Source organism: Jaculus jaculus, chromosome 16 (genome assembly GCF_020740685.1).
Source record: "Jaculus jaculus isolate mJacJac1 chromosome 16, mJacJac1.mat.Y.cur, whole genome shotgun sequence".
NCBI lineage: Eukaryota > Metazoa > Chordata > Mammalia > Rodentia > Dipodidae > Jaculus > Jaculus jaculus.
The window spans coordinates 36331935-36356881 of record NC_059117.1 but is presented as its reverse complement, the minus strand read 5'-3'; the positions used below and the strand labels follow the sequence as shown (position 1 = coordinate 36356881).

The window sequence follows — 24947 nt, the reverse complement described above, 5'->3', positions numbered from 1 at the left end:
CGTCCCCTTGTGACTTGTTTCTTACATCGTCTCCCTGAACTTATACTTAGTATTTATCGAGGATTCTCCACTAGACTAAGCTACAGGAGAGCCAAGGTCTCATCTGTTGATTTAGCTATGTGTAAAAAAACTGATGCGCAATGTCCACACACCTTTGGTAGACCTTTTATCACAGCATGAATGAAGGAATCTGAAAATGTATATTCCACATCCATAAAAACTACTCATATGTTATTTACATTCCTTTTCTCCATAATACAGATTCCACTGTTGAAATGGAAAACCACTATAAAGTATTTCCTTACAAAAGCCTAATGGAAGCTAATAGTACTGAAAATGATGTGACTATAATAATAATTGAAGAAAAGGAAAAACCTGAAATATTCTTGTAAGTAAATCCAAAACTAGGAACAACACATAAGAAATACATTATTTGGTATAATATCCTACTTTTATTTTTTTATTTATTTATTTTTTTTACTTACTATATTTAAAAGAGAGAGAAAAAGTGTTAGATAAATATATACACAGAGAGATTGGGTGCGCCTGTACCTTCAGCCGATACAGACGAACTGCATATGCATGAGCCCCTTGGGAATCGGGCTTACATGTGTCCTTGGGAATCAAACCTTGGTTCTTTAGCTTAGTTAGCCAGTGCCTTAAGCTCTAAGCCATCTCTCCTTGTGGAAGAGTGGGAATGTTTCCAAATTCATTTGTAATCTTTTCAGAGAATAAAATATCAGAAACCATTGACTACAGTTATACATATATGTGTATGTATGTGTATATGTACCGAATTTTTGTTGAATCATCAGTAGATAGATTTTTTTTTTTAATTTTTTTTATTTATTTGAGAGTGACAGACACAGAGAGAAGGACAGAGAGAGGGAGAGAGGGAGAATGCGCGTGCCAGGGCTTCCAGCCTCTGCAAACGAACTCCAGAGGCGTGTACCCCCTTGTGCATCTGGATAACGTGGGACCTGGGAAACCGAGCCTCGAACCGGGGTCCCTAGGCTTCACAGGCAAGCGTTTGACCGCTAAGCCATCTCTCCAGCCCAGTAGATAGATTTTTAAGGAGATTCCCCTTTTGTTTGTGTTATGTTTGATTGGAGACCATGAGATGGAATCTGGAGGTGTTGATAAAAGTTCTCCAAGGAATCCATTTGGCTAGCTGGGTATTGGAGAGCACTCCCTCAATCCCTCCACATGGGAGTGGGATTAGGAGGATCCCTGTGAGTTTGAGGACAGCCAAAGACTATATAGTGAATCGCAAGTCACCCTGGGCTGAGAGTAAGATCCAACCTTGAAATGACAAAAAGAAAAAAAGAAAAATACACGAGAGTGAAATATTCTTTTCACTCTATCTGAGCATGTTTAGGCAGTTAAATCAGAATGGAATTGTTGGTCACTGATTATTCTGGAGTAGTACTTAAAGGCAGTATCTTAATGTAATTTAACATGCAAATGAAGTGATGACATGAAACTATCAGGCATGGAGGGTTTTGAATCATAGAATGGAAAGGATTGAAACAACACTAGCGAGAATCATGTCATTCCTTGAACATGTTTTAATGGATAACAATTACCTTAAAAGATTTTTGGAGAGGGTGGAGAGATGGCTCAGTACATTAAGCGCTTGCCTGTAAAGCCTAAGAAATCCTGTGCAAAACTCCAGGTCCCCTGTGGCACGTGCACAGTGACGCAAGCATGCAACGTTGCACACGCACAAAGGGGCACAGGTGTCTGCCTGTCATTCACAGTGGCCGAAGGCTCTGGCTTACCATTTCTCTCTCTCTCTCTCTTTCTTTCTCTCCTCCCTCATAATAAATGATAACAAAACAAAAAATGTTAACATTAAGAGATCTTTAAATAGGGGAAGTGTGTGTAATTTTGCCAAATTGGTTTTAGCCTTGATGAGTAGAATTAATAGAAAACACTGTTTTGTGTGATTGACTTACAGAAAGGAAAGAGTCTGTCCTTTGGGGAAAGTAAACCAAAGTGAAATTATACAATGTCAATTGAGAGAGTTGGTGAGAACAGCAGCACCTGAGACATCTACTGCCAAAATGGACACAGTGATGGAATCCAATGGTCATCCTGCCTCAGGTGAACCGGAGCACACAGGGAGCAGGCTTAACGGTGAGCAAGGGAATCAAGTCAGGATGCAGGCTTTGTGAACAAGCACTCTTCTGTAGCTTCTGAAACATCTCCCTTTCCCATTGTCACTTGCTTTTTATAGCATCTACCTGAACTATTATTTATCAGGGATTCTCATCTAGAATAAGGTACACGCGAGCCAAAGTCTCATATGTAGAATTAGCTATGCGCAAAAAATATGTTTCTCATTGTATGCACACTTTTGGTACACCTTTCTTCCGAGCATGAATGAAGGAATCTGTAAATGTATATTACACATACATGAAAAGTATTCATGTAAATTATTTTCATTCCTTTTCCTGAGATACAGATTCCACTGTCGAAATGGAAAACCACTATAAAGTATTTTCTTACAAAAGCCTAATGGAAGTTAATAGTACTGAAAATGATATAAGTATAATAGAAATTGAAGAAATGGGAAAACCTGAAGTTTTCTTGTAAGTAAATCAAAACTAGGAACAACACCTAAGAAATACAATATTAGGTATAATATCCTAGTTTTGTTTGTTTCTTTAATTAATATATTTGAAAGAGAGGAAAAATGTTGGATATCTATATATATATATGTATATATATGGGGGGAGGAGTCAGAGCGAGCTTGTACATTCAGCTACTACAGTTGAACTCCGCATGCACAGGCCACCTTGGGGATCAGGCCTACATGTGTCCTGGGGAATTGAACCTGGGCTCTATATCTTTGTAAGCAAGTGCCCTAAGTGCTAAGCCATCTCTCCTTGTGGAAGAGTGGGAATGGTCCCAAATTATAATCTTGTCAGAAAATAAAATAGTAGAAATTATTGGCTGTTATGAATCTCTTAAAGGAGTGAACACCCCTGCCCTCTGGCAGATGAAAAGAGAGGTGAAAATAGCAAATTCACTATAAGCGAATCCGTGTCTGCATCAACCAGTGAAGGGTCTCCTGGTAAAACTGCTGAAATGGACACTGTGCCACAAGTTTACAGCAGGCCCGTGCCCGGTGATCTACACCACACCAAGGGAAGGTGAGACCACCAAATATTCCTTTCCATGGACAAGAATTTCACACTGCTCGATTTCCCTAGAAATTGTGCAGATTCATGTATTCGTCATTCAAAGTATGAGGATACTCAGCTCCATCTCATTGCTGAAAGGTGGTGGGTGATGGACAGCAGTCACACTGACGAGCAGGAACAGAGACGATGGAAGCTTGGCTGTAGAGGATAATGACACCAAACGCCTTGGACAAGGTTTCCTCACAAAAGCATTAAAGTGCTTCTTAGAAAGTGAAGGAAAATGGACAATGGAAGAGCTTTCTCTTTTTACTTCATCCATTGGAAGGATGATTGCAACCTCTTGGAAGTGATACAATAGAGCAAGAAATTTGTGTTCTAATGAATCTGACATTTTATTTCCAAGTGTTAGAGACCTAGATCCATCCAGTTTCATGCACATGCCTGAGGACATCATTCCTTACTGCATCTGTACACACATGAAAGGTTGGATCCACATGTTAGGAAGAACATGCCCATGCTCTGTTCCTGAACCTGAGTTACTCCTTTAGTATAATATTTTCCACCTCCATCCATCCATTACCCTGTATAATTCATAAAATTTAGAGTTGAGTAAAATCCAATTATACATATATGTGTATTTTGTGTATGTATACCGAATTTCTGTTCAATCATCAGTAGATAGATTTTTAAGGAGATTCTCTTTTTTAGTTTGAGTTAAAATGGATTGGAGACCGTGAGAAGGAATCTGGAGGTGTTGATAGCATATCTCAAAAGAATCCATTTGCCTAGCTGGGTGTGGTATAGCACAGCCTCAGTCCCTCCTCATGGGAGTTGGAGGTAGGAGGGTCACTGTGAGTTTGAGTACAGCCAAAGACGACATAGTGAATCTCAGGTCAACCTGGGCTGACAGCAAGATCCAACCTTGAAATAACTAAAAGAAAAAATAGAAAAACCCCACCACATTGAAATATTCTTTTCACTGTGTCTGAGCATGTTTAGTCAGTTAAATCAGAATCGAATTGTTGGTAACTGATTATTCTGGAGTAGTACTCAAAGACAATATCTTAATGGAATTTAACATGCAAATGATGTGATGACATGAAACTATCAGGCATGGAGGATTTGGAATTATGGAATTAAACGGATTCAGACAACACTAGATAGAATCATGTCATTCTTGCAACATGTTGTAATGAGTAACAATTACCTTAAAAGATTTTTGGGAAGTGTGGAGAGATGGCTCAGTAGTTTAAGCGCTTCCATGTAAATCCTATGAAATCCTGGGCAAACTTCCAGGTCCTGAGTAGCACGTGCACAGTGACGCAAGCATACAATGTTGCACATGCACAAAGGGGCACAGGTGTCTGCCTGTCTTTCACAGTGGCCATTGGCTCTGGCTTGACATTGCTCTCTCTCTCCTTCTCCTCCCTCATAATATATGATAAAAAACTAAAAATGTGAAAATTAGGAAATGTATAATTGGGGAATTGTGGGTTATTTTTCCCAAATTGGTTTGTAACCTTGATGAGCAGAATTAATAGAAAACATTGTTTTGTGTGATTGACTTACAGAAATGAAAGAGCCTGTCGTTTTGGGAAAGGAAACAAAGGTGAAATTTCAAAAGGTCAAGAGAGAGAGTTGGTGAGAACAGCAACACCTGAGACATCTACTGCAGAAATGGACACACTGATGGAATCCAACGGTCATTCCGCATCAGGTGACCTTCAGCACACAGGGAACAGGCTTAATGGGGAGCAAGGGAATAAAGCCAGGATGGCAGCCTTTGTGGAGAAGCACCTTTAGCTTCTGAAATATCTCCTTGGCCTATTGATTTATTTCTTATACCATCTACCTGAACCTATACCTATTATTTATCAAGGATTCTCCACTAGACTAAGCTACACGAGAGCCAAGGTCTCCTCTGTTGAATTAGCTATGTGGAAAAAATATGTTGCACATTGTACGCACACCTTTGGTAGACCTTTTATCACAGCATGAATGAAGGAATCCGAAAATGTATATTCCACATCCATAAAAAGTACTCATGTATTACTTAAATTCTTTTTATCCATGATACAGAATCCACGGTCGGAATGGAAAACCAGTATAAAGCCTTTCCTTACAGAAGCCTAATGGAAGTTAATAGTACTGAAAATGATGTAACTATAATAGAAATTGAAGAGATGGAAAAACCTGAAGTTTTCTTGCAAGTCAATCTAAAACGAGGAAAAACACATAAGAAATACAGTATAAGGTATTATATCCTACTTTTATTTGTTTATTTACTTATTATATTTGAAAGACAGAGAAAAAGAGTCAGATAAATACATATATCGAGAGAGTGGGTGCGCCTGTACCTTCAGCTGCTAAAGACGAACCCAGATGCATAGGCCCGCTTGGGGATCAGGCTCTCATGTGTCTTGGGGTATCAAACCTGGGTTCTTTAGCTTTGTAAGCAAGTGCCTGAAGCACTAAGCCATCTCTCCTTGTAGAAGAGTGGGAATGTTCCCAAATTGTTTTGTAATCGTGTCAGAGAATAAAATAGTAGAAATCATTGCTCTTATGAATCTCTTAAAGGAGTGAACCCCCCTGCCCTCTGGCAGACGAAAAGAAAAGTGAAAAATGTAAATTCAGTGTAAAGGAGTGCATGTCTACTTCAACCTGGGAAGGGTCTCCAGTTGAAAGGGATACTGCGTCACAAGTTGGCAGCAGTCACGTGCCAGGTAACCTACACCACACCGGAAGAAGGTAAGACCACCGAATCGTCCTTTCCCTGGACAGCAATTTTACACTGCTCAGTTTCTCTGGAAATTGTTCAGATTCATGTACTCTTCCTTCAATGTACGAGGAAGCTCATCTCCATCACAAACCTGAAGGGTGGAGGAAGATGGACACCAGGCACACTGACGAGCAGTAGTAGTGATGATGGAAGCTTGGCTGTTGTGGATAATGGCACCTGATGCCTTGGACAAGGTTTCCTCAGAAAAGCATTCAAACTAGTTAGAAAGTGAAGGGAAATGGAGAACGGAAGCGGTTTCTCTCTTACATCCTGCATTTGACCGAAGATTGCAAGCTCTTAGAAGTGATCCAGTAGAGAGGGAAGTGTGTGTTTCTACGATATCGGTGTTTGTCTTTTGTGTCTTGGTCCATGCAGTTTAATGCCCATTCCTGTGCACATATTTTCTCTTCTGCATACATGCTGACACAAACGTTAACATCTACATGTAAAGGAGAACATGCAGTGTTTGATTTTATGAGCCCAAGTTACCTCTTTAGGTATGTTTTGCACTTATGTCCATTTTCCAGCATATCTCAGGAGGTCATTTTGTTTACAGTTGGATAAAATTTCCTTTGTATATGTGCTACATATTTTCATGATGTAGTCATCAGTTGGTGGATATCTATGTTGATTGCATTTGTAAGTTTGGGCGAAACTGGGCAGGAGACCATGAGATGGAAGCAGAGATGTTGAGCAAAGGTGTCGGAAGTCCAAGAGGATGTTAGGGGAAAGGAGGCCAGGTGGAGGGGAGACACCATTCTGGAGGTGGTGGTGTGTAGAATAGGAGTGAAGGAAACAGAAATAGACTGTGTTTAACAAGCACCACCTTAAAATCTAATTCTTTGTTTTGTAATAAAAATAAGCCTTCCTGGGTGGGATGATGGCGTACACCTCTAATCAAGCGCATCCAAGGCACAGGTAGGATGATCTCGCATTAGAGGCCACACTGAGACTACATAGTGAATTCCAGGTCAGCCTGGCCTAGAGAGAGAGAAGAGACTCTACCTTGAAAAACTCAAAGTTAATCAAAGAAAATAATAAGAAGCCTTGATTTATTATATGTGGGCCTGTTTTTCAGGCAAGGAGAGTGTGACTTAAGTTATAAATTAAAATCATTGAGACAACACTGGACATAATTCAATCATTCCTTGTGCTTTGTCTAATCAGTAGTGATGATAGGAAAGGTTCTTTCAAATGAGAGCTTTGAACACATTAAGATGGGTGTGCATTCTTCAGAGAGAGCGAGGATGTTATTAGTGTATGATAGAGAAGTAAGCTGTTAACAGTCTGTCAGAGAGCAGAATTTGGAGTTATAAAATTCACCATTTAGTATGCTTTTTCCTCTAAAAGTTGAAGTGAAGAAGGTTACTTTTCAACCTCCTTCAGCAATAAGTATAACGTTTTTATACTGAAAGTAGGATTTTAAAATTGAGTAGGGTTAGGTTGTTTTATTTTTCAAAAGTATTTTCTTGACTGTCATAATAAATGGCAAGTGAGTGATAATGTGAGTGGTAATGTCAGTACTTAATAATGCCAGAATACAAGGGGTACTTTCCTGACACATTGTGAGAATCATGTTATAAAGCCAAATTCACAGGATTAAATTCTGGGTCTGCCTCTAACCAACTTGTATCCTCAGACAATTGACATGGCATTTTCTTGCCTATATCCTTCTCCATGAAACATCTATATATCACTTATGTTAGAAAATTATTGTGAGGTATAAAGGGAGAACAACACATGTACACTGCTTACAATAAATAAATAGTAAATTTGCATAGGGGTTCCTGAGGATGATAACCCCTATAATGGTCTACAAAACCCTGAATGTCATCGTGTCTAAGACTCAAATCATAGTTTAGTCTAGGGATTTAGTGCCTGTGAGTATTTGTTTCTATTTTATTTGTGTTTTTTTTGTTTTGTTTTTTGAGGTAGGGTGTCACTGTGGCTTAGGCTGACCTGGAATTCACTTGGTAGTCTCAAGGTGGCCTCAAATTCACGGTGCTTCTACCTCTGCCTCCCAAGTACTGGGATTAAAAGCGTACACCACCATGCCTGTCTTGCTTCTGTTTTTAATAAGAACAATAATATAGTCTATTTGTAGAAAATAAAATGATGCAAGTGATATTTTTCTTTGGCTTTAGCCTTCAGAAAGTTTGATGTAAGTTTGTTTCTTGGTGATGATAGTACTATTATCTGTTTGCTAAATTTCACATCAATCCCTATGTAAAGAATGGTTGGACCTTAAATACCATATAACCGTTAGGAATGTGTTACATAGATTTCAACCTCATGTTGTTACCTAAAAGGAATATCCCACAATCGGAAGCTATAGGTAGGAGGATTGCTGAGAGTTCGAGGCCACCCTGAGACTATATAGTATGTTCCAGGTTAGTCTGGACTAGCATGAGGCCCTACCTTGAAAAAAAAAAAAAACAAGTATATACCGGTGTATGTGATTTGTTATCTAATAGTCTGAAATTATTTTTTTTCTGTTTGTTTTAAAGGCCTGCAAAGAATACGTCTAACGAACTCCACAAGGTATTTCAAGTAATCATTTAAAAAATAGCTCTGGAGCCAGGCGTGGTGGCGCACGCCTTTAATCCTAGCACTCGGGAGGCAGAGGTAGGAGGATCGCCATGAGTTCAAGGCCACCCTGAGACTATAGACTTAATTCCAGGTCAGCCTGGACCAGAGTGAGACCCTACCTCGAAAAACCAAAAAATAAATAAATAAATAAATAATAGCTCTGTAGAGGGACATTGCACACCACAGAGAACTGTGAGATGTATTCGAGAACGCAGACCCACTGAGCACACAAAGAGGGAGGATCTGCGGCTGCCATGGCCTCCCATCGGCAGCCTTCCAACCCTGCACAGTCACGCAGAGACCAGCAGCTACACAGGACCCCACTGCCAGTGCTGCCGACCCACATGGAGAAACAGGGCTGTGGAGGTCTAGGTGGACTCACATGCTTGGGGCCTGCCAGCTGGAACAGGAGAACATTAGCAAGAAAATGTTGCAAACATGTCTCATTGTTAGGGAAAATGTGGGTAACAAGGAGGAATGATAACAAAGAACCTAGATTAGTAATCAGGAAGTAACTCCATTTCAAGGGCAGGGGAGAAAAGGTTTGATGGAGTTAAAAGAGGAAAGATTATACAGTCAGCTAATTTTCCATGTCTGGTGGAGTTCCAGCTCACTGGGGCTGAGGAAATGCAGGCTCCCCATCTCCGCCAGCCTCATGTTCCATCCTCAGTGAACTGGAAGTATTGGGAATCACTGCAGGAGCTAGTGAAGAAATGGTCTCTCCTGCTGACCATGACACAGGATAATCATTACTTTAGAGTGAAAGCATCTCCTTTTGTGTTATCAACTGTGTGTTTTTTCAGGATTGTTTACTCTCTCTGCAACTTCAAACGTTAACGTCTTCCATATCTGGTCCAGCTGAGCATTTTAAGAATTGGACTTGTCATAAGCTCTGCACTAGATTAATAAACATGTAACAAACTACAAATATCTGTCAACATGGCTATGAAATAGGCACACAGTGTTGGAAGATCTGAATTATTGGAGATTTTTTTAATCAGCAATGTGATGTTTTATCAAAGTATAAATTAAAGATACATGAAAAAGGGTCACATAGAGAAAAAGGAAATATTATGTTACATAAAGACATTCACTTGAAGAAACAAAATCTTCCAGGTTCCCTTTTACAAAAGTCAATTCTTCTCAAGGTCCCTATACCTATGCATCAATTTTTAACTTCAGACATAAAACTACGATTTCTACACGTTGCATATGTGGTAAAAATAGTTGGGAGAATTTTGAGATTGTATAATTTTACAGGTGGGCGAACGAATTGATGGAAGGACCAGACGATTTCTCTCATTCACCACAAAAAACTTCAGACGCCTGTGAGTTGCACGTTTTTCTACAATAGACACAACTTAGACTATGTTGTGGGCTTTCTTTGGCTCATACACATTAAACAAATTCACGGTAGTCTGTCACAAATACAGAATGTATACATTTTTAGTTTCTAAAATCACTACAGTTTAGTTTTTAAAAGAATTCTGACTTATAACTGTTGTAACATTTCAACCTCCTTTCAAACACTACACTTCCATTTCATATTAGAGTGGTAATTGTTGCCCACAATTAAGGTACTTTCAGAAACTCTACTGTGGATTCTTTTATTTTTACACCAGATTTAGGACGTCAATAGCTTAATCTGTGTGTAAATTATTGGGTTATGGAGAGAGAGAAGCAGGTAGAAGTTCTGTAGTGATGGAGCAAGACTTTTCCTTTTTATGTTTTATTTATTAGAGGGTGACAGAGAATGGGCCTGCCAGTGCCTTCAGTCACTGCAAAGGAACTCCAGATGTCTGCGCCCTCTTGTGCATCTGGCTAACGTGGATCCTGGGGAGCCAGGCTCCTTAGGCCTCACAGGCAAACACTTAACCGCTAAGCCATCTCTCCAGCCCAAGACTTGTCCTTTTGGAAGAGCAGCTTGAGTTCACTTCTAGGCTCACAGTCATAGTGTCCATGATCAACTGGTATAGTGACATCTCATTCCATTAGCAGAGTTGGAGCTCAGCTTGAGTGTAGACTGATGGAACCAACGTGGGAATCCTAAAAGTTGACTGTAGTGGAAGTGCTGAAAATAACGTGAAACTGTCCTTTAGAAAGGTGCTGAAGGAATTATATTTGTCATTAACTGGATTTCTGAAATTTTAAGACCTGGGGAATGTTGAGGGCTGTTCCTAGCTAGCTCTAAGGAGGGTAGATTGAGTTTCACTGGAGGGTGTAGGGTAGGGACACTCAAGTGGAGGAGAAGTGCCTGAGGAGTGGCTTGGAATCTTTAAGGAGTGAAAGCCAGGAGTTGAGGAAGCCTTTGTGGAACTTCAAGTGATTCCATAGTGAGGCATTAAGGTGCAGTGTGCCTTCTCGATTCTTCCCAAAGATGGAGAGTCATAAGCAGAGGAGAGTTCAAAGGTGATAAGTAAGCTTGTGAGACTTGTCAAATTACTTTGGAGACCAAGATAATCATGCAGTAATCGTCAGTTGGGAGAGAAGTATGGAGCCCGAGGCAGGCAGGATCTCTTGTACAAGAACTTGGGTAACTTCTGAGCTTTTGATACTTTCACTGGGAAGGATTGGAGCTATGTTGAGCAAGTGTCCAGAAGAGTGAATGAGAGAGTGTTAGCATTTCATTTGTGCATATGGTGAATACTTTGCCTGTCCTGTTGAGGTAAGTGTCCCTTCAAGTGGTGACTGGTCGAAGAAGGTGGTGGCGTGAGATGCCCCTGAGAACTGACAGAGCTGCGTAGAGCAGTTCATAATTTAGCTCCCAGGCTGGCCAGTGGATGAGGGGAGTAGTGAACTTGTGAAGAGGCCTGCTCAGGATACTGAAGGACTCGGGTGTTGGTAGAGGCATTCCCTTCATCACTGGCAGGAGGAATAGTACTCCCTTGCAAGGGCACCCATGGGCCTTTGTGAACTCCTTTCACTATTTAGACTGTTCTCCTCCCTTTAGCTATGATTGGGGATGATTGAGCCAACAAGGGCCTCAGTCATCGGGATATGGTAACCAACATCCTTTTTCCCTTCCTTATCCACACTGTTCTCTCTCAGTACTTCTATGGACTGAATTATTTGATGGGCCTTGCCATGGATAACTGTAGCCTAAGACAGCCTGTCTCTTCGGTAGAGTAAAATGAGCATGTTTCCTGAGTGATCCCTAGCCTGTTAAGAGTCCTCTGTCCTTCCACACTGCTTCATGCAGAGTGCAAGATGTGGAGATACACCTAGAGTCTGCATTAATTACTAAGATTTTTAAAACTATTCTTATGGCAAGAACTCTGGGAATGACAATAGCCTCTACAGTTTTAACCAATATGTGAGTGCAAGTATAACTTCCCTATAGTTTTTTGGTTGTTGTTGTTTTACAGAGAGAGCAAGCTAGAGAGAGAGAGGAGTGACAGAGATTTGACATGCCAGGGCCTCAGCCACTACAATTGAACTCCGGATGCTTATGCCACCTAGTAGACCTGGTGCTTGCCTCCCCTGTGTGCATCTGGCTAACATAGGATCTGGAGAGTAGAACATGAGTCCTTAGGCTTCACAGGCAAGCTCCTTGACCACTAAGCCATCTTTCTAGCCGACTCCCCTATAGTTTGAGCCCTTTTTCCTGGTTCCAGTGTGTGCTATTCACTTAGCATGTGTCTGTTAAATTGCTGAGTGAAAAAATTCACTCATACTTACCCTTGATGAGAATGAATTCCTTGTGAAAGTTGGGCACATTGTGTTTCATTCCGATGTTGGATTCTAGTGGTACGTGCATATTTGTATTTTTATATACACTGGTATTGCTCTCACACTTTCTAACTATTGTGTGCTAGTAATCTTGATGTCTTTGAAATAAAGAATATAATTCTCATTTTCTCTTTCTAGTTGCTGCTTCAGATCCTCCGAGGTCCTCTGAAGACTCTTTCATGTTTAATTCAGAACTCAAGACATAATCCTCCTGAGAGAATTTACAAGAACAAAAAATCCATGTATTTTACAAAAATGTTATTGAGATAAACATAGTTATCATTTATGATTCCTTTAATTACATTTGTGCTTTGGAATTCATTATCTGGAATCCCTGAGCTAGTTTCGTGTGTGTGTGTGTGTGTGTGTGTGTGTGTGTTGTGGATGGGGCTCAGACCTCGGGCCTCATGCATGGTAGGCAAGTGGACTACCATTCAGCCAGCCACATGTTCAGCTACACTGGGTTGTCCGCCACCCCGCCCTGCCCCCACCCCATGTACTGGCACTCCTCTTAGGGTCTTGTCATTCTATCCCAGTGCTTTCCCATAAGCTATATCCTCAGTACCACTTCTTACTTGATTTTGTTCTTGTTGGGTTCATATGAATTTTTGGAGACAGGTGCTATGTAGCCCAAGCTGTACTCAAACTTGCTATACAATTTGGCTCCTGATCTTGAGTCTGCATCCTGCATGCTATGATCACAGAGCCATCTTCCTAAGGCAGAAGCCTGTGATGGGCCAGAGCTGCTCATCAATGACATGGCAGCCAGAGGGAGAGAGAACAAGATATGCATTTCAGTGCCTCCTTCCTCAGCTAGGACCCAAGTTCAGAAGTTTCTACTATCACTCACAATGGTGTCAACTTCTGGGAACCAAGCTTTCAACATGCAAACCCATGATGATCCTGATACTCCCAGTGGCCCTGATTTGCCTGCTCCTTCTGCTGGTCGTCTTGTTTCTGCTTCTTCAGTGAATCCTGATGTAACTGCCCCCCAGAAGCTCCAGTTCATCCAGCTCATCTTTGGCTACATAGCCAGTTTGAGGCTTGTCTTGGCTACAGTGACAAACGTTCTTGGAAGTGAGGAGAGCTGGGCATGGTGGCACATGCCTTTAATCCCAGTACTTGGGAGGCAGAGGTAGGAGGATCACCATGAGTTTGAGACCATCCTGAGACTACATAGTGAATTCCAGGTCAGCCAGGGCTAGAGTGAGACCATACCTTGAAAAACCAAAGAAAAAAATAAGCATTTCTCTTGCTAGGTGTGGTGATGCACACCTTAAACCCAGCAGTCAGGAGGCAGACTTAGCAGGATTACTGTGAGTTCAAGGCAAGCCTAAAAATACATAGTGAATTCCAGGTCAGTCTCGGCTATGGCAAGACCTTACCTCAAAAAAGAAAAGAAAAATATTTCCCTGTCCCCCTCATGTAACACGGTATTTATTTTGGCAATCTGCCTTATCTATTATTGCTGCACATAACAGTTTTCAGTAGGATTTTGTCTGGTTACTGCTATAAAATCCTAACCAAAATTTGATGACCCTGAGATTTGGTTTTGTTTTGTTTTGTTTTGTTTGTTTTGTTTTAAACACTAGGCTAATTGTCAAGTCTCAAAGCTGCAGGTCAGTTCAAAGTATTTTAACATTCAAATGTATGTGTTGTTGGATATTTTGTAGGATCTTGAAATTTGTGCTTGTCCACTTAGGTAGAAAAATGCCATCAAATGGATACCATTATATGTTTCTCACCTATATTTATGATTGCTTCAAGGATAACCAGATAGACAAAAGGAATGTCAAAAATATTTATTGTTTGTTGAGAGAAAGCATACTGAGTAATTTAGTAGCCAAACTACTGTGAATGAATTGAAAGACTTCAATATCTGAAAAAAAAAAAAACCAAGAAAAACAGTAAATACATTGCTTTCTGGAGAGAGCTTTGTGGGGTCGGTTCTAAAACGGCATCCTGCTGAACTTATATACAGTGTTGCAAAGGGTGGCGCTTAGAGTTTGGTCAACTTTGGGAAGGTAAGCGGGGAGCCATGTAGAAAAAGCAGGAAAAAGGTAAACAGCCTGATACCCACAGGGACCTGGCCAGTCAAGGGAAAGCGTTTTGCTGATTGGTTGACACTCAAGACACGCTGATTGCAGCATGTTTCTCTCTGGTTGGCTGTCTCTCCAGAAACAAGTCAACTGATATGGTTTGGTTGGGGACTTGCACCACTAGACACTGATTTAATAGGTTTGTAATTATGACCAGAGTTATAGGTCAGTCACCCTGAGTTTGTGAGAATTTGTTTTCTATATTTAAAACTGTACAGTGGGGCTGGAGAGATGGTTTAGCGGTTAAGGCACCTGCCTGCTAAGCCAAAGGATTCGGGGTCAGTTCCCCAAAATCCACATAAATCCAGCTGCACAAGGTGTGCATTGTACCAGTACTTCTATTTTATTATTTATTTTCAGTCTCTCTCTCTTTCTTTGTCACTCTCAAATAAATAAAATAAACAAAAAAATAAATAAATGAAATACAGAGGCTTGTGGCAACTTGTATACATCACATGTGCACGCACTACCAGGACAGTATTCTCTTCAATGTGAGCATACCTAGCCATAGACAGTTACCTGCATTTTAGGTTTCATTTTACTTTAGCTCTGTGTTTAAGGGTCTGGAAGCATCATCTTTAAGTGTCCTTTATATGCTATGGTAGAAACGTCATGGTACAGTGAAGATGAGACTCAGGTTCCTGAAGGTCTGAAAGCTGCCACTAAGCTTCACTGGGACCTTTATCCTGACTTGGCACCATCAGGGTAGATCTGCTTTCCCTGCCCCCTTTAGCTCAAAAGTGAGATTCCAAAGCAGTACTCACCCAGGCATGCATGCCCACGGGGTATGGGGGGGCACGCTCAGTCCCGAGCTGGAGGGGCCCCTGCTAGTGAGCGGCTCACGGAGCAAGGAATGCTACTGTTGGGGTTTGGTTCATATCCAGAGAAACTGAAATCACTCTCTTGAATCAGTCTGTTGAAGAGGTATCTGTACCTCCATGTTCATGCAGAACGATTCACAATAACCAAATTATAGAATGAATGAGCCAGGCAGAGAAAGACAGCTACTGAACTGTGTCACGTACATGTGGAAGTCAGTAAATTTGAACTAAAAAGAAAATAGTCTCATGGTTATCAGAGGGTGGGGAGGGGAGAAATGGGGGTTGATGAAAAGGTTCAGAGAGAAGAGAGGAATAGTTATGAGACCAGCTGCACAGCAGGGTGACTGAAGCAGTAACCATGTATATTTCAAAAGAGTGGATTTCAAATGGCAGAAGATAAAAGATGATAACTAATTATTCCTCATTGTATTTATGCATTTAAATATCACATTGTGAAGCTGGAGAGTTTGTTCAGCCTTTAAAGATACTTGCTTTGTTTTTTAAAAAAATTATTTGTGGGCTGGAGAGATGGCTTAGCGGTTAAGTGCTTGCCTGTGAAGCCTAAGGACACCGGTTCGAGGCTCAATTCCCCAACCCACGTTATCCAGATGCACAAGGGCGTAGGCATCTGGAGTTCGTTTGCAGTGGCTGGAAGCCCTGGCGCGCCCATTCTCTCCCTCTCTGTCTCTCTCTCTGTCTCTCTTTCTCTCTCTGTCACTCTCCAATAAATAAAGAACAAAAATAAAATAAAATAATAAAAAATTTTAAAAAATGTATTGGCAAGCAGAGAGAGACAGACAGGGAGAGAATGGGCATGATAGAACCTCTTAACACTACAAACAAACGATGCATGTGCCACTTTGTGCATCTGGATTGATGTGGGTGCTGGGGAATCTAATCCAAGTCATTCATTAGGCAGTGCAAGCAATAAAGACACTTGCTTACAAAGCTTGACAACCTGGATTTGATTTTCCAGTACTCATGTAAAGCCAGATGCACAAAGTGGTGCATGTGTCCTTACTTTGCTTACAGTGGCAAGAGACTCTAGTGTATCCATTCTCTCTCTCGGTCCCCCTTTCTTTTTCCTTGCAAATAAATATATAAAAATATTTGTTTAAAGTCACATTAGTGGGCTGGAGAGGTGGTTCGTGGTTAAGATGCTCGCCTGCAAAGTCGAAGAACCCAGGTTCAATTCACCAGGACCCATGTTAACCAGATGCACCAGTGGGAGCACGTGTCTGGAGTCCCTTTGCTGTGGCCGGAGGCCCTGGCATGCCCATTTATTCTCTCTCTCTCTCTCTCTACCAAATAAATAAATAATAAATAAAATATTTAAATACATACACACATATATAAATATACATATATGTATATATTTTTGAGGTAGGGTTTCGTTCTAGTCCAAGCTGACCTGGAATTCACTAAGTAGTCTCAGTGTGCCCTTGAATTCACAGCTATCCTCATACCACTGCCTCCCGAGTGCTGGGATTAAAGGCGTGTGTCACCATGCCTGGCTGGCCTTAATATAGTGTCAGCTTTATCTTAGTTTTATCTGTTCTACTTCAACATTTTATTTGTTTTTAAGCTGCCTAGTTTTCTTTATTTATTTATTTTCAAGAAGAGAGAGAGAATGAGTGCACCAGGGCCTCCAGCCACTGCATACGCATTCGTCGCTTTGTGCACCTGGCTTAATGTGGGTCCTAGGGAAACAAACTTCAGTCCTTAGACTTTATGGGCAACTGCCTTAAGCACTGAGCCATCTCTTGAGCCCCTGCTTCAGCATTTTAAATTGAGTATTGTGAAATGTAAAAGCAAATATAAAGCATACATCTACATACATCTTTAGAAGAATAAGGTTAATAAAAGAAATGTTGAAGGCAGGCGTGGTGACGCACACCTTTAATCCCAGCACGTGGGAGGCAAAGGTAGGAGGATCACCATGAGTTCGAGGCCAACCTGAGACTAGTGAATTCCAGGTCAGCCTGGGCTACAGTGAAACCTAAAAGAAAAAGTAAACTTTGAAAGCCGGGCTTGGTGGCACATACCTTTAGTCCCAGCACTTGGGAGGCAGAGGTAAGAGGATCGCCTTGAGTTCAAGGCTACCCCGTAATTACAAAGTTCACTGAATTCCATGTCAGCCTAGGCTAGAGTGAAACCCTACCTTCAAACACCAGAAAAGAAAGAAAGAAAGAGAGAGAGAGAGGAGGTAAGAAGGAAGGAAAGGAGGAAAGAAAGAAAAGTTGAGTAAAATTAAAAGCAAACTAGGTCACAGTAGTGGCCAAGTGATTAAGCACATTGTGCTTGAAAGGCAAATTGAATTGGTAAATTGGAAAATGTGTGTTTGCAACACCCACCTGCATTCAAATACCTGGGAGCCTGAAATGTCAGCGAGCTGCTGCTGCCACCTGGTGGCCATCAGTTCTCCAATCTATGCAGAGTCCTACACTGAGGTCGTTTCCAATTGCAGATCTGTTTTTTCCTTCCTAGCTTGCCCTCTTCTGGTTAGAAAAAGTATGCAAGATGGATTTTCTTTTTTTGAAGGTTTGAAAAATCAAAGCATTAATATGAAGTAACCACCAAATAACCAAGCAATGTCTCAGCTACTAATATAGCAGAGAATAAAACAAACAGAAATTCATATCTTCACATTCATGTTTATTGCTGTACTGTTCACAATAGTTAAAACGTGGAACAGCCTAGATGCACATCAACAGAACAATGGATAAAGAACATATGCTATACAAAAACAATGTTTGTTCCACCATCAGGAATGAAATGATGAGTCCAGCGTGGTGGCACATGCCTTTAGTACTAGCTCTTGGAAGGCAGAGGTAGGAGGACTGCCAGAGTTCAAGGGGGGTCTAAAATGACATCATGAATTCCAGGTCAGTCTAGGCTAGAGTGAGACTGTACCTCAAAACAAAACCAAAAAAAGTGAAATTATGGGCTGGAGAGGTAGCTTAGCAGTTAAGGTGCTTGCCTGCAAAGCCTAAGGACCCAGGTTTACTCACATAAATCCAGATGTACAAGGTGTCTGAAATTTGTTTGCAGTGGCTACAAGCCCTGGCATGCCCATTCTCTCCCCCCCACCCTCTCTCTCTATCTATCTATTTCTATCATCTCTATCTCCTCCTTTCTCTCTCTCTCTCTCAAAGGAATAAATAAATTAGCCAGGTGTGGAGGCACATGCCTTTAATTCCAACACTTGGGAGGCAGAGGTAAGAGGATCACCATGAGTTTGAGGCCAGCCTGAGACTACATAGGGTATTGCAGGTCAGCCTGGGCTAGAGTGAAACCCTACCTTGAAAAAACAGAATAAAAGAAAAGAATAAGTAAATATATTTTTAAAAAAGTAACTAAATGGTGTCTTTTTCAGGTTAATGTATGCAACTCCAGACCATTCAATTAAGCAAAAATAAGCCAAAAAGACGTTTCCTATCATATGTAGAATACATATGACATGAAAGTATAAGGGGAACTATGAATAGGGAGCAAAGGGCTTAAAGAGAAAGGAAGGGGGAACAAGAGAGGGCAATGGAGGAAAGAAAACATGCCACATTGTTTTCTTTCATATACATAACGTAGATTGTATATATGTTGTATATGCATATAAGTATATATATAACATGAGAGCAGAATGGAATTATCTATGTCTATTTGGGGGGAGAAAGAGGACCAGGGGGAGGAGGGCAGGGAAGAGGAAGTAGAGTACAAGGAGAAACTAAGAACAGAGTTCAATTATATTTATATATGTATACAAAATGACATGAAACATATGATTTTGTATACTAACTTAAAAATTAGGGCTGGAGAGATGGCTTAGCAGTTAAGGAGCTTGCCTACAAAGCCAAAGGACCTCAGCTCGATTCCCCAGTGCCCGCATAAGCCAGATGCACAAGGTGATATATGTATCTGGAGTTCATTTGCAGTGGCTGGAAGCTCTGGTGTGCTCATTCTCTCTCTCTCCCTCTCTTTCTCTCTCTCTCTCCTTCTTTCCATCTCTTAATTAAATAAATAAAAATAAAATATTTTTTTAATTAATTTAAGGGCTAGAGAGGTGTCTTAGTTGTCAAGGTACTTGCCTTCAAACCCAAAGGACCCAGGATTGATTCCCCAGGTCTCACATAAGCCAGATACACAAGATGGCACATGCTTCTGGAGTTCCTTTGCAGCAGCCATAGGCCCTGGTATACCCATTCTCTCTCACTCAAATAAATAAACGCCAATAAATATTTTTAAGTTAAAAAATTAAATTGTTTTTAATTTATTTTTTATTGCCAACTTCCATAATTATAGACAATAACCCATGGTAATTCCTCCCTCCCCCCAATTTCCCCTTTGAAACTCCCTTCTCCATCATGTCACCTCCCTCTCTCAATCAGCCTCTCTTTTATTTTGATGTCATCATCTTTCCCTCCTATTATGATGATCTTGTGTAGGTAGTGCCAGGTACCGTGAGGTCATGAATATCCAGGCTATTTTGTGTCTGGAGGAGAACGTTGTAAGGAATCCTACCCTTCCTTTGGCTCTTAAATTCTTTCCACCACCTCTTCCACATTGGACTCTGAGCCTTGGAATATGTGATAGTGATATTTCAGTGCTGAGCACTCCTCTGTCACTTCTTGTCAGCACCATGGTGCCTTCTGAGTCATCCCAAGGTCACTGCCATCTGAAAGGAGAAGTTTCTCTAACCAAAAGTGAGAGTAGCATTAATATATGGGTATGAACATTAACAGAAGTGCTTACTGAGCAGTTTGGTGAGCATACACATTTAGCCAGACAGTAGCAGATGTTACACACCCAGGGATCATGACTACCCCTGTCGTAGGTTTTCAGCATCAAGGATGTATTCCCTCCCATGTAGCAGGCCTCCAGTCCAGTTAGGGAGCAGGTGGTTTCTCCCATAACAGACATGCCACTATTGTACCTGTTGGCTCATTAGGCCTGGCTGGCCCAATTTAAGGCTTGCAGTGTGCACTGTTGAGTATCTTCATTGGTGATTTCTCTCTCTCCCATTGAACTGCATGCAGTGTAGCTTTTTCTATCTTTCTGTCAGCTGATCTATAGGAAGGAGTTTTTCAGTTCAGCTCCAGCAGGATTGTATTTTGTATACTAATTAAAAAATTAATTTAGCCAGTAAGTTAAAAGGAGACATAAAGGGAAGAGAAAGGAAAGGAGGAGGGTACTTAATAGGTTGATATTGTATATATGTAAGTACAATGATTGAGATGGGGAGGTAATATGATGGAGAATGGAATTTCAAAGGGGAAAGTGGGGGTGGAGGGAGGGAATTTCCGTGGGATTTTTTTTATAAATCATGGAAAATGCTAATAAAAATTTAAAACAATTAATTTAAGGATAGAGAGATGTCTTAGTGGTTAAGATACTTGTCTGATTAGCCAAAGGACCCAGGTTCAATCCTCCAGAACCCAAGTAAGCCAGATGCACAAGGTGGCACATGTGTTTGGAATTCGTTTACACTGGCTGGAAGCCCTGGTGCACCCATTTTTCTCTCACTCTCTCTGTCTGTGCCTCTCTCTCTCTCAAATAAATAAAAAAAAATAAATACTTTTAAGTTTAAAAATGTAATTTAAAATGGTTTATATATTTTGGTTTTTTGAGGTAGGGTCTTGCTCTAGCCCAGGCTGGCCTAATTATTTTTTTCATTTTTCAAGGTAGTGTCTCACTCTGGTCCAGGCTGACCTGGAATTAACTATGTAGTCTCAGGGTGGCCTTGAAATCATGGTGATCCTCCTACCTCTGCCTCCCAAGTGCTGGGATTCAAGGCGTGCACCACCACGCCCAGCTTCAAATGTTATTGTTTGAGACAGGATGTATGTAGCACTTGCTGGCTTGGAACTCACTGTGCAGCCTAAGCCAAGCTTTGGCTTGTGGTAATCCTCCTGCCTCTGCCTCCCAAGTGCCATGATTGTAGGTGTGCACCATCATGGCAGGCAATTTTTGGGGAGGGAAAGGTGCTGATGTTTGAACCCAGGGTATTGCACGTGCTATGCCTCCGCTCTACCAGTGAGCCACATACATCATAGCTCTAAAAGAACTTCAATGTTTTATCAGCATATATTAATTTTACATAATAATAGTTTTCATTATGACATTTTCATGCAAGTAAGTGAATTTTGATCATATTCACCCCTCATTAGTCTCTGGGATTCTGTTGTTATTGATTTGGTTTATCGAAGTAGGGTGTTACTCTAGCCTAGTCTGACCTGGAATTATCTCAGACTGGCCTCAAACTCACATCTATCCTCCTATCCCAGCATCCCAGTCTGGAATTAAAGGCATGTTGCACCACAACTGGCCCATCATCCCTTTTTCCTTTCTTTCATTCTTTCTTTTTCACTAGTCTCTTGTGTCCCTCCCCCACTCCTGATGACCTGCCTCCTCCCTAAATGCCCGTCTTCTACTTTCATGTTCTTCTTTTGTGTGTGTGTGAGCTCGTGCCCTTCATTTGGGTTACTTGCAGGAACATGGGCAGTTTACCAATGCTGGGAAGAATCAATGAAGAAAATGCCCCTCCTCCATCAGCCATTAACTAAAACCTCCCAATGATTACAATAAAGATAAATAAGGAACACATCTGACATGAAATTCAAAACTAAGCTTTTTTTTTTTTTTTAAAGAAGTTAGAGGAGCTGGGCATGGTGGCACATGCCTTTAATCTCAGCACTTGGGAGGCAGAGGTAATAGGATTGCTGAGTTTGAGGCCACCCTGAGACTACATAGTGAATACTTAGATAATTCCAGGTGAATCTGGACTACAATGAGACCCCACCTCAAATAGAAACAAAAAACGGAAAAGTTGTTGCTGTTGTTAGAGGGCTGGAGAGATAGATGGATGAGCGGTTTAGGCACTTGCCTGAAAAGGAACAAGGTTCAGCTCCCCAAGACCCACGTAAGCCAGATACACAAGAGGTCACATATGTCTGGAATTCATTTGCAGTGGCTAGAGGCCCTGGCGCACCAATTCTCTATGTCTGTCTGTCTGTCTGTCTGTCTATCTATCTATCATCTTTTTTTAAAATTTTTTATTTATTTATTTGAGAGCGACAGACACAGAGAGAAAGACAGATAGAGGGAGAGAGAGAGAACGGGCGCGCCAGGGCTTCCAGCCTCTGCAAACGAACTCCAGATGCGTGCACCCCCTTGTGCATCTGGCTAACGTGGGACCTGGGGAACCGAGCCTCGAACCGAGGTCCTTAGGCTTCACAGGCAAGTGCTTAACCGCTAAGCCATCCCTCCAGCCCTATCTATCATCTTTATAACATCTAATCTGCCTCTTTCTCTCTTTCAAATAAATAAGTAATAATAGCTGGGTGTGGTGGCACATGCCTTTAATCCCAGCACTGGGGCTTCAGAGATAGGAGGATGGCTGTGAGTCCGAGGCCATCCTAGGACTACATAGTGAATTCCAGGTCAACCTGGTCTAGAGTGAGACTCTACCTCAAAAATAGTAATAATCATAAAATAAATATATTTTTTAAGTTAGAGAGCAACACGAAGGAAGAAAGACCACCATACTAACCCTAAGGCCAGTGGTCTAAGCAGACATTGGAAAGGCTACAGAACAAGCAGTGCCTTCAAGGCAACCAGTTTAACTTAGTGCCACTCACATTGGGTTTAGATACTTCCTTGCTTAATACAATAAATGTTGGTTTATTCTATACAATATAGGATTAGATATATCAATGACTGGTACCCACTAAAAATTAAAAACTAGTTCTAGTGACAGAGGATGGCTCAGTATTTAAAGGCACTTGCTTGTAAAACCAGTTCTGAATTCAATTCCCCAGTACCTACAGAAAGCCAGATGCACAAAGTGGTGTATGAACCTGAAGTGAATTTCCCCCCCCCCATTAAATAAATTAATAAGATATTTAAAAATCAGATAAAGTCAAGTGTAGTGGTGCACACCTATAATCTCAGCACTCAGGAGGCAGAGATAGGAGAATCCCTGTGAGTTTGAGGCCACTCTGACTCTACACAGTGAATTCAGGCCAGCCTGAGCTCAAGTGAGACCCTTCCTTGAAAAAAATAAAAATTAAAAAAAAAAAATCACAGCACTCTTCCTACCTCTGCCCCCCTGAGTCCTGGGACTAAAGGTATGTGCCACCACACCTAACTAATGTTTATACCTATATATTAAAGCTACTCTCACTTTTGGTTAGGGAAGTTTCTCTTTTCAGATGGCTGGTTACCACTGGGATTCCTCAAAAGCCACAATAGGGCTGAGAAGAAGTGACAGTGGAGTGTTCAGCACTGAGACATCGCTATCACGCCTTCCAAGCTCAGGTCCATTGTGGAGGAGGTGGGAAAGAATGTAAGAACGCTGAGGATAGTAGCTCACGCCTTGAATCCTAGCGCTAGACAGGCTGAGGTAGGAGGATTACCGTGAGTTTGAGGCCACCCTGAGAATGCAGAGAGAATTCTAGGTCAGCCTGGGCTAGAGCAAGACCCTACCTCAAAAAAAGAAAAAGTATGAGCCAAAGGAAATGTAAGACTGCTTATAATGCAGTCTTCCAGACACAAATGGCCTTGATATCCATGACCTTGCAGTGTTTGACACTACCTACACAATGAAGGGTTAATAGCTTTCCCTGAAAACCAGAGGGAACTAAAGAGTTAGTAACTATGCCTAAAACTAGAAGGTCTTAAAGAAACACCATAGGCATTCAGCCCCAGATAAGCATAACACACCCCCCCAACTGATGTACTCCCCTTAGCTCAGATGGCCATTGAAGGTACAGAAACTATCTGGGTATCCTCCTTCAGACAATCTTGGCTGAAGAAGCCTATTATGAACAAAGACAGAAACATCTACAAGTTCCCTACCTCCTGCACCTGGTATAGTCTGTTTTCTTAGGAGCCTCCTTGTAAACTTGAACCACAGTCTAGCCCAGTACTTATGCCTTCATTCCACAGGAAGGCTGCTACCCATTGCTGTACCTCAATAAACAGTCTGTAGAGATCAAGTCCTGTGTTCTCTTTAGCTTTTCTCTTACACTTTCCTTACACATAAGACCTTCATAAAAGAAGAAAAAGATGATGACATCAAATTAAAGAGAGCATAGCTGTGCAGTTGCACATGCCTTTAATCCCAGCATTTAGAAGGCAGAGGTAGGAGGATTACGGTGTGTTTGAGGCCACCCTGAGACTACACAGTGAATTCCAGGTTAGCCTCAACTAGAGTGAAAACCTACCTCAAAAAACAAAACAACAACAACAACAAAAAAGAAAAACCAGCAAACCAACAAAAGTTCAGTGTAGCCAGATGACCATCACAACACCTGTATCATTCAGTCTACTTTATCTCATCATATAGAACATCATCTTATAGCATCGTAAGATTGTTAAATCCACACAATCAGCCAGTGATAGTACATTCAATATGTTCCAGTATGTTGCAGTCCAGTTCGCATTGCTGGTAGAAATCACCCAACCAAGAGCAGCTTCTGGGAAAAAGAGGTTTATTTGGCTTACAGGCTTGAGGGGAAGCTCCACGATGGCAGGGGAAAACGATGGCATGAGCAGAGGGTGGACATCACCCCCTGGCCAACAGAGGATGGACCACAGCAACAGGAGGGTGTGCCAAACACTGGCATGGGGAAACTGGCTATAAAGACCATAAGCCCGCCCCCAACAATACACTCCCTCCAGGAGGCATTAATTCCCAAATATCCATCAGCTGGGAACCTAGCATTCAGAACACCTAAGTTTATGGGAGACACCTGAATCAAACCACCACATTCCGCCCCTGGCCCCC

At 41.4% G+C, this 24947-nt stretch overlaps 1 protein-coding gene across 11 annotated transcripts in view; it reads left to right on the top strand.

The window, feature by feature from the left end:
• LOC101604614 (collagen alpha-1(V) chain-like) overlaps positions 1–12567 on the top strand; it is a 50614-nt gene extending 38047 nt beyond the window's left edge. For 9 of the 11 annotated variants that reach the window (XM_045136228.1, XM_045136233.1, XM_045136237.1 and 6 more), the window contains 10 exons: positions 262–388; positions 1961–2139; positions 2468–2594; positions 2979–3158; positions 4721–4866; positions 5229–5403; positions 5727–5897; positions 8436–8469; positions 9778–9845; positions 12385–12567. In XM_045136228.1, the coding sequence (XP_044992163.1) occupies positions 262–388; positions 1961–2139; positions 2468–2594; positions 2979–3158; positions 4721–4866; positions 5229–5403; positions 5727–5897; positions 8436–8469; positions 9778–9845; positions 12385–12415 (1238 nt within the window). In that variant the 3' untranslated portion in view covers positions 12416–12567. The remainder of the gene's footprint in view (positions 1–261; positions 389–1960; positions 2140–2467; positions 2595–2978; positions 3159–4720; positions 4867–5228; positions 5404–5726; positions 5898–8435; positions 8470–9777; positions 9846–12384) is intronic. The other 2 variants (XM_045136232.1, XM_045136236.1) reach the window with 2 other exon arrangements.
• The last annotated feature ends 12380 nt before the right edge of the window (positions 12568–24947 follow it).